At 43.5% G+C, this 13,488-nt stretch overlaps 2 protein-coding genes across 2 annotated transcripts in view; one reads left to right on the top strand and one right to left on the bottom strand.

Annotated features, from left to right (window-relative positions):
• The first annotated feature begins 162 nt into the window (after positions 1-162).
• GTF2E2 (general transcription factor IIE, polypeptide 2, beta 34kDa) overlaps positions 163-13,488 on the top strand; it is a 20,473-nt gene continuing 7,147 nt past the window's right edge. The window contains exons 1-5 of the mRNA XM_009078653.1: positions 163-325; positions 10,026-10,117; positions 10,555-10,662; positions 11,157-11,339; positions 11,736-11,829. Coding sequence (XP_009076901.1) covers positions 163-325; positions 10,026-10,117; positions 10,555-10,662; positions 11,157-11,339; positions 11,736-11,829 — 640 coding nt within the window. The remainder of the gene's footprint in view (positions 326-10,025; positions 10,118-10,554; positions 10,663-11,156; positions 11,340-11,735; positions 11,830-13,488) is intronic.
• Positions 5,265-5,558, bottom strand: SMIM18 (small integral membrane protein 18). Its single transcript, XM_009078652.1, has one exon. The coding sequence runs from the start codon at positions 5,556-5,558 to the stop codon at positions 5,265-5,267; it is 294 nt and encodes a 97-aa protein (XP_009076900.1).

Below are 13,488 nucleotides of genomic sequence, written 5' to 3'. Positions count from 1 at the left end.
CGGGCTGCGCGTTCGGCGCTGGCCCCGTCACCCTGTGCTCCGGGTCCGCGCGCAGCGACGGGAGGACAGGGACAGCAAACAACTCCCTGAACGGGTGTCCGCGCTCTTAAACGCCTTCCTGACCCGAAGCGCTGTCTGTCGCCCGTGTCCCGTGCCAGAGCCATGGATCCCAGCCTGCTGCGGGAGCGGGAGCTGTTCAAAAAGAGAGCTCTCTCCACGCCGGCCGTCGAGAAACGCACAGCACCCTCCTCCGACTCCTCTGCCTCCAAGAAGAAGAAAGCCAAGGTAGAACAAGGAGGTTCCTCCAGCTCAAAGCAGAGCACAGGTAGGTGGAAGTTTCCTGCTTGGAGCTACCCATTGTTCTTCATTATTAGTGTGAATAGCTCCACCCGTGAGTTTTGCTGGTGGTTGTTGTCATTCTTTCCTCGAATTTATGCTTTATTCTTCACTTGCACAGTGTGAAAAAACACATTCGCTACTTCATATATACATTAAGTTTCATCCTGCATCTGGTTTGTTGTTACTTAGTTGGAGGAATCGCTGCCAAAATACTTCATGTGAGGTTAGCTTTGGGTTGTGGGTTTTGGTGCTTGGCGGACAAGCAGTGGTTTCATTCATTTTCTCTGTCTTTGCCATGTTGGATAAGACCTAGAGCAACCTGGGCTAGTCTCCCTAGAAGGTGTCCTTGCCCATGGCAGAGGGGTTGGAATTACATGGTCTTTAAGGTTGCTTCCAACCCAACCCGTTCCATGATTCTTTCTGGCAGGAGAGCACCTAAAACATTTTGTTCACTGTAAATTGAGGGGTCTCCATCCATGAGATTGATTTTGTGTGCTACATCCTGTCTGTCTTTGCATGTTGCAATGAGCAGTTGTCCTTGTTTTACCTTGGGAGCTGAGCTTTGGTCATGAGCACCAGAGCTTCCAGAGGTTTCTGCCTGCTTTGCTCAGGAGCTGTGTCATTTCCCTAGGATGGTGTTACTAGTAATGCTAAACAAGCAGTTAACAAAGCAGTACCAAATTTGTGAGCAAATAAAAAGTGCAGCACCAGGGAGAGGATTTGCTCTGAAATCAATGGCAGCCTTAGGTGCACTTTAAAGGTCAGATTCAATGTGAGGAGTTCCTAAAACACCAAACACTCTGCTGTGCAAACTCAGTCCGTGCTCATGTTTTCTATAATACTCCATGTGACTCTCTCATAAACTCCAAAAGAAACAGTGGAGCTAAAAACAACAAGAGGAAAACGTCAAGGACAAAGGGAGGAGCGAAGCATCTTCTGTCTGAGGGGAAGAGTAGGAAGTTTGCTTGTGTATCTGCAGCTTCTCAGGTACCAAATGAAGTTATCAGCCAGACATCCTCAAATAAATCAAGGGAGGGCAGGTTTCCATCACTCCCTTTGCCACACTCTCCAAAATAAAATCAAATTCCACATGGAATATCCTAAACTGCATCTCCTGCATGAAAGCAGTTTGCTGGGAAAAGGAATGGGGAGGCAGGAAGAGGGTGGAGGGTTCAAATGTGAGTCTGACCTGGAGGATTTGAGCATATGAAGAAGCTTTAATTTGTCTTCTGTGGTTTAGTGGCCTGAAGAGTTTATGTGCTTTTGTGGCTGTCAGACAATTAGCCTACACAAGCAAGGGCACAGTGTGGCTGTGAGGAAATCCACTTGGTCTGTTGTGCTGCTGGCTGTGTTCCAGGCAGCATGGGAAAGGTTTCAGGGTTTCTATAACACTTTTATGCTGCAGAGTCAAAACCCTTTGCCTCAAAACCTGCTTTTCATTTGAGCTGTGACTGGGGTAGGTGGCTGTCAGGGTATGTGGGTGTCAGGGGTGGGTCTGAGGAGGCTGAGTGAGAACTTGCAGTTGAAGAATCCCAGTCCCACCACCCTAAAGAAATGAAAATTAAGATGATCAGTCCTAGCTTTGTTGTGTAGTGACCACAGAGGTGGTAAATAGTGTCACAGTGATTGTGTTAGCGTAGAAAACACATAATCACGGAATGATTATATGGGTGCTTTTATTGAAGAGCTCTGGGAGTCGGGGTACAGACCCAAATCTGACTCCGACATGGTTCTGAGATGGATACATTTTTATACTCTTCTCTTACATAACCATGGTATAGTCATATGTTAATCATTACTTTGCTATTGTTCTATTGATTTCATCCAAGCATGATTCGAGTTCTCTTTCATCCTTGTTATGCTTCACCCGAGCATGAGTTCGAACCCCCTTTTCCATGATGGTGGTATAATTATCTGTTATTTAGAGGGGTACGTACAGATAGGTACCCAGATGTACTTGCACAGGTACATATCGACCTGCTAAGATAATAATCACTCTTCTCATTAAGACCTATTCTAGCTATCTTACCACTAAGGCCTACTTTAGCTACCTTACCACTGAGGCCTACTTCAGCTAGCTTGCCACTAAGGCCTACTTTAATTCCCATGATTTTTAGGAACATTTTATCCCATGTTATCAATTGTGTGTTGGCACTGATAATCCCTGTGTGTGTAGCCTCTGCAGGTCCTCCCTCGAGCTGTGGTCCTGTGGCTCAGAGAACCTGCTCTTGTTGCTTTCTGGGAGAGGAGTGGCATGGGCATAATGCTAATCTGCAAGTGACTGCATAGCTAAATCTGTCCTCTGTGTGAGGACTTCAGTCTGAGCTTCCCAGTCCGAATAGTTATTACTACAGTGATTACTATATAGCGATCACTTTCACTATCTCACATCATTATTCCAACAAGTTAATTGAAAAAATCCCAAACTGCCTCATTTACTCAGTTCAGATTAGCAAATGGAAAATAAATTAAATAGATCAAATCTGTTTGTTTCATTTTATTGATGAATAGTAAGTTGTGGCTATACTCTTAGTCTTTAAGACCTTTGTCTTGGTCTTTCCCAACAGTAGTGAAGAGCTGAAATCTCCAGGGGCTGTTTCATGGGAAGGAATTATCCCAAGTCTCTAGGGCTGTGCGAGTGAAGACCTTTGTCTTCTTGTTCCTTGTGCAGACACCCATTCCCCTTTACAGACCTGTGAAATAAGGAGCTGGAATGAGTCCCAAGATTTGTCATTCCATGTGCTTCTCGGGAAGGCATGGGAACACATTGCCAGAGGAGCAGGGACTGGCCATGTGGCTTCCTGCACACTGCCTTCTTGTGTGCAGCCATGATGAGTGTTCTGTAGGAATGCTGCAAGTTTCCAGAGCACTTGCTTTCAGCAAAGAGATGTATTAATTAGTTCAGTGCATCCTGATGACAGCTCTTGGCTCTCTTGAGCAGGACACTGGTCTTTCAGGGCTGATGTTGTCACATACAGCTGAAGGTAGTGAGTCATTATCACCACTAACATTGTCTTCGCCATATGTCTTGGTGTGAAACCTAAATTATCTTTTACCTGGGGCATCAGCTCCCATTAATTGTGCTTATAGTTTGATTTTTAGCTCAAAGCATTCTCTTCACAGGGGACTGGTCCTGGCAAAGCTGCTCTGTGAGAGGCATGTCTGAGATGAGTGATTGCAGCAGTCCTGGTGTTGTTTTGTGACTGCAGAAGGGAGTTTGCTTCTCCAGGTGAATCACTGGACTACCTGTGCTGGTTCCTAGAGCCCTGGGTGCCTTGTGACTCCATCTCACCAACCAGGAGCAGCACAAATCAGTGATCCAGTCTTGCATTTTGTCCAGCTCTTGCAGAGTTTAGGCATTCTCAACCTGAGAAAGGGAATCAATATATCAAAATAAAGGTAACTATAGGTACTGGCCATGGCACAAAGGTATTTTGGATGTGGATGGACTGCGAGATCAGTTGTTTGTTTGGCCATTAGGTGGGCTTTGTTTCCCTCATCACAGGAATATTATTTGGGATTTATATAGTTATATAGTTACAGATTTTGTCCCACGTTTCTTTGCTCTGGGACATTTCCTGTGTGGTTTCAGGAGTGTGAAAGACTTACCGGGAATTGCTGATAGCTGCACTGTTGGACACTGTTTTTAGAGTTGTCATTTGGAGCTGCAAACTTTCATGGTTTTAAGAAATAGAGACACAATGGAGCCAGCGAAGAAACATCATCTGGTGAGCCAGAGGTATGAGTGTTCAGGTTGTGAGGAAGGTGTGAGTGGGAACTCCTGGGATGTGTTGGCAGGTGGATGAGGCAAGCTAAAGATTCTTTTGTGCGAAGTGAAGTCACTTCTCACCATGCATCCATCCTGCTGTGCCCAGCACAAGGCTGATCCTGGTGTGGCCTCCTTTGTGGAGCATGTTGGCACCTGGAAGCTGCATCCAGGCTGGGTGACATCCCTGTCATCGGTGTGGGAGGTCCATGGCATGTCTGCTTGTGTTCCCTGGCAAGAACTCCATCAGATCCAGTTTGGCTTGGAACAGTTTAAGACAGGCAGGATAGATCCAGTATGTCCGACTCCCTATAGGGTTGTGGTTGCCACAGAGGCAGCAGCCTTGGGGCAGAGAAGTGTCCCCATTTCCTCTTGGCAGTGGTACTTGTATAGTAGGATTTTGTGGCAAGAGTCAGATGTTCTGAAGGCAGTGGGTTACTCAGGTCTTGAAACCCAGAAGTTGTTGAGATTAAATAGCAAATAAGGGAGAATAGTTCTCTGGAACTGGAGAAGGGGAGGAAGAAAGGGTCAAACTGTACCACAGAAGGTTAAAAAATACCATTTCAGGGATACATTTTGTGTTGGCTTAGTTTTCCTCCCACCACCCTCTCTTCTAAAAGCAAGAAACCTATAAGAAAAAGCTGCCCAAGGTAAGAATTCACCCAGTCCTCTCCCATCCGAGGGGTTTCTTGCCATTCAGCCCCCCTCCCATCTTTTTTCTCACTCCTTGTCTGTCTGTCCTGCCTCTGTGTGGTTGATTCACTCAGTAGGAGGACACTGCAGTGTCTTTGCACTGTCTGTGATCAGATTGCTGAGCACTTTTATAAACCCTTTCTCCAGTTAAGCAACACAGTTTTAGGCAACATTTGTTCAGTTGAGTAGACAAAGAGCTATGCTAGTCACTCAGTATAAACAGCAAAAGTTCATTTAAAAACCATAATCTTTTCTTCCCCCATAACATTGCAACAGATTGTCCTTCTGCTAAGCACTTGGAAAGCCTTTGCCAGTCATTCCAGTTCACATCCAGAGATAAAATCACAACCATTGCTGTTCTAGTAAGTTCCCAAAGCAAAAAGCAGGTGACTTGCTCATTTGTAAGGTACAAGAGGCTTTGTTCAAGGTGTCAAACATTCTCCCAAGTGCTGGTGCTGAGTCCTGCCTACACCACCTCTGTTTCCCTCTTCCTGAAGCTGTTCATCATTGCTCTAACAGGATTGGGTTCGTTCTCCAAGTCTTTCACAGTCTTGTTTTTCACACAGCAGCAACAGTCCAGCAGCTCATAGAGGAAAGCCAACACCACCAGAGAAACCACAGTGAAGATGAATATGATCAGGATAACAAAGCAGGCAGTGTTCCAGTTGTCATGGAAAGGGTAAATCTTTTGCACTTGAAAGCCCAGATACTGGGAAATGGATGTAGTCTCATTCCAGTGAGTGCTGTTGAGAGTTGCCATTCTTGAGTTCTCTTGGCGTCCTCACTGTTACGAGTTTGGGGGCTGAAACACGAAAACAAAGCTGTTGAGGACTCTGTTGATCAAAGACATGCTGTGATTTTTATCCCAAACTGTAAGAACTTGAGCCCAGACTAAGTGCTCACACCTCCTACAAGCATGGATTGTTCCATGCTCAGAAACATATCAGATTCCAAATGTACCACTTTATGATAGGTCTGGAACACTTATTTCAGTGATGTCTGATTTCTGATTGTCAACTCTGCTTAACTGCTGGGAAAGGAATGTCTCCCTGGCTGCAGTGCTGTGTGTTTGCACCCAGCAGCAGAAGAGGCTGCTCTATGCTGAAGCAAGAAGTTGACTTCAGCAAATCTGCCTTTGGTTTATAGTCTAGTGTAATAAAAATTGTCCAAGCAGCCACAGGAACTTCTGGTTACCTGTCGGACACAGTAGTAACCTTTGAATCCCTCAGGAAAATTAAAACTGGGTGTGGGAGAAGTAGATGGAGTCAGATCTCCTCTTTCCTTGAGGAAGTAGCAAGGAGTTAGGTGGAACAAGGTGATGATGGTATCTGCTAAAGCAGCTGACTTAAAGCACCTGTCATTATTTCTGTGGAATTAAGAACAAAAGGACATAGTGAAAACCAGGATAATTCATCCGAACCAGCTTGGGATCTATGTCTTATTTTTATTGTTCAAATATTACCCATTTTGTTCCTCATCCTTCTGCTTTTATGGATTGAAACTGAAACAGAACAGCTTTATTGTTGGGAAGGTACCTGGTATTAGCATTCCATACAGACATTTATTGGAGCAGTTGCAGTAACTTACTGTTTCCTCTGTTCAACCTGTAACTGAATACACATATTAGTAGCTGAATATACAAAGTATGACTGAGATGGCACTGAGATGGATAGGATTAATTAAACTGTTTGTTGGGTGGGTTTTTTTTTCCTTAAACAAAAGTTTACAGAGAAAATCCAAGCTAAAAACATTCCTGAGTTGAGTCAGGGCCTGGCTGTGGGAGCATGGTCATGGTCTGAGGAGGAAACTCAGCTGACTTGTTCATGGGGCTAAAAGCCAGGAGGGTTTTTGAAGGGGTGGCTTGAAGACTTACTTTCAGGTTTTTGTGAGAGAGAGGGAAGGGTTGAATAAAAGGATTTGGAGTCCCCTTTGAGGAGTAATTTAAAATAAGCAGGATTTAATTGTGTATTTTACATGGCAAGAGGATATCCTGGGGAAAGAAAGGAGTTCTGTTTTGAACTTTGTAAACAGATTTCTAAGACTGGAATCTGTTACATGTAAGTTTGCTCATCTTGCAGACACCAGGCACAAAACCAAACTGTTTCTGTGATGCAAAATTTAGTGGGTTTAGGGTTTTTTGGTATTTATATTGCTAGAAGTAATGAAGATCTGTGGCAGCTGGAGAGGCTGGTCATGTCTGCATTGCATAGCCAGGCCCCTTTGCCAGCACAGCTCTGTGCCAAGGCTGTAGCTCTGTTCCCAGGAGGAAAGGAGCAGCCTGGGCACGGCATGGCTGCCCAGGCAGGAGCTGTGCTGCTCACTGCTGGCACAGCACAGCTGCCAAGCCCTTCCCACCCCACAGCCACCATGACACACTCAGCTTTGTGCCAGGAGGAGGAATTTAATGCCCCTGCTGGAGGTGGTTGGAGCTCCTTGAGGATGGTGATGATCTCCTTAGGTTTGAAAGAGGCAAAGCAGATAAAGATCAGCTACTTGTAGCTGTTAATTATTACAATTCAAGGCTGAAGTAGCTGTTGCCAGAATTACCACTGCACTAAGGCTGACATCCTTAAAGCTGTCAAAAATGGGCTGATTTCCTGCGGTTTTTCTGATTTTGTAACAGCGCTGTTCAAATTCATCTCATCAGCTTGAAATCAAGTCAGCTATTGTGTGTATCCAGAACGCAGTGAGTTAAATATTTCATGAACTGGCTCCTGTAATATCTGTGCTGGGTTTTAATTTAAAAGCATCATCATCTTTAGCCACTGCAGAGGAGCAGCTTTATTTGAAATCATCTTCATGGAGCAGAGGGAAATGACTGGCAAAAAATCCTTTTAATGCAGTGCTGGGGAAGTCTTGTTTAAGAAACCACTGAACAGACATCTTGGGGTAAAAGCATTTACAAATCTCAAATGGATTCTAAGCTGTCCAGTGTCAATGGCTGCTCCAGTATTTACAAAGATAATAACATACAACTGGATTTTCTTCCTATCACAACATACTACATTTCTAGAACAGGTTTTCAGCACATCCAGGAACACACATTTCAGGCAGCCTAATTTATGGAAATACCCCCATGGGAGATGACATTTCTCACATCTCACGCTGAGCTCTCTTTGTTTTAAAGGAAAATCACTGTCATTTCTGTAAAAAACATACAGACTCAATCACAAGGCATGTGAGGCTGCAGGAAACAAGCCACCTCCCCTGTAAGCATGAAACCCATTTTGTTTACTGAATCTTGGCTGGTAGTGTTAGCTTTGCTGTAAGATGGAGTGGTCATCAATTTTCCATTAGTGCACAGATGGGGAAAGTGCTTCCCTGGTCGTGCAAGACAAGCTCCTCCACCTTCAGCAGTATCAACCCCTCTCATCCTAGAGAAAAATCATGCTGATTCCAAAAAGCTTTTACAGGTTTGTAGCTTACAGGCATGTTTCCTTTCAGTAATCAAGATAAAGCTGAGAGAATGTTATAAAATGATGCACACCTACCTCTTGTGTGAGAGGATGCTGAGAGAGCGCCGTTCTGGTCCCTGTTTTTAGTGCAGCCTATGGCACAGCTAAGATGGAGCTTTCTTACCATTGGCCAGAGCACGATGCTGCTGACAACTTCCTTTGTGCTCATTTGCATCGAGCCCTCAACCCCAGGGGTAAATCATTCATAGAGATGATTCTTACTGTCTGGAATAAGAGGCAGAAGCTTCCCTGCTCTGGTTTCTGGGAGGCTCTTTGTGTGCTGAGCTCGTTAGCCGAGCGCCGCGCTGGGAGTTGTGCCGGTGGCACGACCCTGCTCTGCTTTGTGCTGGGATCAGCCATCAAACCATGACGTTTCAAGTGTTAATATCTGCAGATTTCCAGCCTTTGCCATGTGGTTCCATTCCCTTGCCATGAACTGCAGCAGGCTGTAGCCAGGCAGATTAAACAAGATAATCTTCCTGAGTCAGTTGACAGAACAAATATATGAGAAGTCGTCTTAGCTGTTTGTTGTAACTCTGGATTTGTTTTAATCGCTTCAGACCTCTCCTTGCAGTTGTGATTTTTAATTTATTTATAATATATCCTGCACAGACATTCATTTTTAATGTTAAAAGGGAACCCTGCAGGGGAACATCCCTATGGGCTATGTTTCTAGAGGGAGCTGGATTTGTTTTTCTCCCTTTTTCCGTCTTAATTTAGTAAGCAGAATAAAATGTTCTTCTGTAGCTGGAGTTAACACTGTTCTTTTATGTTAATTTTAGAATGCTTGGGCTATGTAAAGCCTCTAAGACTATGTCATGCAACAGCTTCACAATTCTGTTCTCTCCCTCCACTGGTTTTTCCAGAGAAATATTAGGAGCTTGATGTCTCTGAGATACCTGTTGTCCTGTCAAACGTGGTTAGAAATCACCAGTGGATTGAAAAGTCCTTGTGGTGGCAGAGATAGGATATTCAGAAATAAGAGAGATTCTTCTTCCAGAGTAGCTGAAATCCTAAAAAGCCTTTGCCGTTAGGTTTGGGCAATGTGCTGATATCGGGCCTGTGGCTTTTGGTAGTGGTTTGTGGATTTTTGTGTTTAATGTGCTAATGGCTGAAGTTAAGTAAATAGTCATTAACAACCTTGCCAGAATTTTTGAAACAACACCATACCAACCCTCATGATAAAACCAGAACCAGGCTAGACCGCAGAGAGGATTCTGAGTTGTTCCAGTGGTGCAACACACCAGGTTGAATTGCTTTGAATTTGTGGAGGTCTGTTTAATAAATTCTCCACCAGAGCTACTTTAAACAATAAATAAAATACCGTGTAAGCACTGAATGCCTTGTGGGAATAAGGGGAACTTTCTGTTCCATCTCCACAGCACGAAGCTCTCAGTAGAGCAAATGCAGTGCATTATTTCAGCCTGGATTAATGTAGTGTAAATGAATATGGGGTGTTAAGCCACGGAATTAAACATGTTCTCTTATGGTAGTAATGCTGCAGTTGCTGTTTCCTTAAAGGTCAAGTCCCAATAACTTTATTCATGGAGCTCTGCTCAGAAGTGTCCCAGAGCTGTGTCTGTGAGCTGTGGATCTGGATCAACACGTGTGCTAGGACAGAGTCCTGAGAGTGGCTGCTCCTGCCACAGGTGTCTCTGTCCATAGGTGTCATTCTGAAAGCTTCTGGAAGTAGAGTGAGCAAGAGATGGAGCACAAGAGCCAAGGGGGAGGTGTTGAAGCATCACTGAGCTATTTGTTTTCTCCCTTTGTAGATCACAGCAATGGATCATTTAACTTGAAAGCCCTTTCAGGAGGCTCTGGCTACAAGTTTGGAGTCCTTGCTAAAATAGTGAATTACATGAAGGTATGGTGTCGTGTGGTGTAAAATCACAATGTTTTCATTGGTTATTTATTGCAGTGTTCTTTTTCAGTTACTTACGGTCGCTGAAAGATGCAGAATATTTCAACCTCTCAAATTCCTTTACTGTAGGAGTGAGAATTTCAAGGAACTGCTTGTTAAATCCAACATGCTGTCAGTAAACAGAACTGTCAGCATACTGCTCCATTACCAAAATCCTAATTATCTCAGGTCACTTTAAAACCAGGACAATGAGGAATTGCAAGATGCTTTTAGAATCAAGTCAGCTTTTAGGATTCATGAGCTGTTGATCACAATGAGGTGGAATTTGGTACCAATCTTGACAATTAGTTACTTTAGGATAATCCTTTGTTACTTTTTGGTAATTGAGTTGCTGGATAAAGTGAGTCCAGAACTTTAACAGCTCCTGTTTACCTTTCCAGACTCGGCACCAGCGTGGTGATACACATCCACTAACCCTCGAAGAGATCTTGGATGAAACACAGCATTTAGATATTGGACTCAAACAGAAACAGTGGTTAATGAGTGAGGTAAAGAAAACATATGCTTAGATTTGAATTAAAGATAAAGGATCATGATAAACTGAATTAAACGTTTATTTAATTACAAGCTTGATAAATGTGTAATCCCTCCTTAAGAAACTACATTGATTCACATTTGTCTGTCTTGTACCTCTCTGCATGATAAAACTAGGATGGTTTTAATCCAGACTGTAGCATTCCCTCTTCTTCATTTTCATTCCTTTCTCCAAAGGAACATTTGTGGCTTTCTGCCATGAGAGAGCTTCATGGCCCTTCGAGCCCAAAGGCATTAAGCCAATGATCTTAAGCCTCCTTTGGTGTGTTGTGCTTTATGTGGTGGTGAATTATGCCTAGGCTGGTAGATCTAGGATCCAAGGATTTTAAATCCTTTTAAACTCAAACCTCCAACCTGGCAGCTGTGATGTGTGGCTCAAAGCACACCAGAAGCAAAGGTACCAGCATGTGCTCTTTCTCAAGGTTTAAAGTTTACGTCCCTGTTCCAGGCTCTAGTCAACAATCCCAAAATAGAAGTGGTGGATGGGAAATATGCTTTCAAACCCAAGTACAACCTGAAAGACAAAAAGGCTCTGCTCAGGCTCTTGGACAAGCATGACCAGCGCGGGCTGGGAGGAATCCTTTTGGAAGACATTGAGGAAGGGCTGCCCAATGCACAGAAAGCTATAAAGGTGAGGAGAACCTGTTCTGGTTAGCTTCTCAGAGTGGGGAGAGAGGCTAAGAGAGTTTTCTCATGAGTCGTTTCTGCTCTTTTAATAACTCAAGTGATTTCAGCGGGTGTAATATTTTGGCCTTTTCTGTATTTCATCCTTTAGCCCAATGTCTCAGCATAGCTGTCAGCGCTGTCTGATCTCCCACATTACAACTGTAGGCATTTAGGTCTGCTTTTACACCTTGGTCTCAGTCCTCTCTCTCTCATCTTTGATTCATTAGTGTACTCCTGTGTTACTTTGCAGCTTCTCTAGTTGGTTGTGCTGTTTGTAGCCCCAGACCTGGGGCTGTTGTTGGAGTCTTTATGCTTGGAGACAGAAGTGATTTTGAGTTGTTCTTTTGCATTTGTTTTCGAGGCTTTAGGGGACCAGATCATCTTTGTTAATCGCCCTGATAAGAAGAAAATTCTCTTCTACAATGACAAGAGCTGTCACTTTGCTGTGGATGAAGGTAGGTGTGTGTTTATGTAGGTTTCCATGAGAACTGACTTGAACTTATCTTAGGCACCTCTGTGAGTAAGCAGTCTCCAGGTGTAGCAGTGTTTTAAGGTGGCAGTGAAATATTAGGTATGTCCAGATGTCAGGAGGTTTATATTAACACGAGGCTTACAAGACCAGTGAGTCCAGGAGTGATATCCTCTTGTTTTATGATGGATACCTTGGAACGTGACACCAGGAATCCAACAGTTGTCTTCAAGAGACTACAAAACACCTGATTGTGACTCAAATGGCATCTAGCATTTTGCTGTGTAAATGGAAGCCAAAAAACCCCAAACAAATGGCTTGTGGGTGCAAGTTTTTGGGGGGTTTATTCCAATTTATTAATCATGTGCCTTTTCTTGGTGAATGTGATGAGAGGGCACAAATGGGACAGAAGGAAGAAGCAAAGAGGGAGGAGATGTAAGCAAAAATCCTGAGAAGGAGTAATTTACAACTGGGAGGAGCGCACACATGTGTGGCAGTGCTGCTGCCCAGAGCTGGAGTGGATTTGGGACTTGACAAAATCAATGTGTTTTCTGCATCACAGACAGTGGTAAAATCCTCTGGTGCAGTTTTATGTGCCTGTTTATGCACAGAAATTAATTAGAGAAACCAGGGTGTGTTCCAGTAATGACATTTATGGCAGCACAAGAGGCCTTTGAGTGAAGAAAGGGGAAGGCAGTCTGTGTCCCAGCATCTTTCTTGAAATGACTCAACAGGGATGAACACTTTCTGTAGTTAACGTAATGTTCTTGTAACATGCCACATAAAGCCATTGCATCATGTAACATCATCATATGGTTAAGAGGTTTGACGCAAGCTTGAACTGCTCTACTTAAAGGACCATAGGAGAGAGCATAAAGCTCTAGTTCTCTACCTCTTTACTTTGAATACAATTAAGCAACTGGAGATGTATATAACTATTTGTTTTGTAACACATTTGTACTCTTAATAATCATAGCTTTCTTCCACAAAGGTGATTAAATAGAGGTGACATCTAAAACACTTAAAATATACAAAATGTTCCAAAATATTCAAGTGAATCTCTTTTTAAACCATAATTTCTGTCATTTCTTGGCAGCAGCAGCAGAGCTGTATGTGAAACGCAGGATGCATTCACTAGGCAATTTCTAACTCCGTAATGCTTAGGAGTTTACTGTTATCCTGTTCAAGTAGTGCCTCTTCAGTCCATCAGCCCACAGCTATTGGGGGATCTGAAAATGGCCAAGACATCTAGAAATCAGTGCTCTTGCAGGAGCTGTTGAGATAAAGCTTTTAAGTCTTTAGCAGCCACTGCTAACTGTGATACAACTATCACGGTTATGATTGCTGAATATTCCTTCTTGTGCAATTTGTTCCAGAGAACTGGCACACAGCCATCCTAAAAGAGTTATCAGAGAGAGGTTCTCTACCCTGTTGCTCTTAGTTCTGTGAAATGTAATAAAGGAGCTCATTTTATTAAGGTGTAGCCAGAGACATCAGCTAACCAGAGTAAACCCAAGGCTGCTCATGGACAAGCCATTATATTTGAGCACACCCGTGTGTGTCTAGGAACAAGAAATGCAAACTATTGCTATGAAAGGCAGGAAAAGGTTAAAAAGCCTCTAAAACCCCTTGAAACCGAGTGTGT

The sequence above is a fragment of the Acanthisitta chloris genome, unplaced genomic scaffold (assembly GCF_000695815.1).
Source record: "Acanthisitta chloris isolate BGI_N310 unplaced genomic scaffold, ASM69581v1 scaffold42747, whole genome shotgun sequence".
Classification (NCBI taxonomy): domain Eukaryota; kingdom Metazoa; phylum Chordata; class Aves; order Passeriformes; family Acanthisittidae; genus Acanthisitta; species Acanthisitta chloris.
This window is presented reverse-complemented; position numbering and strand designations above follow the sequence as displayed.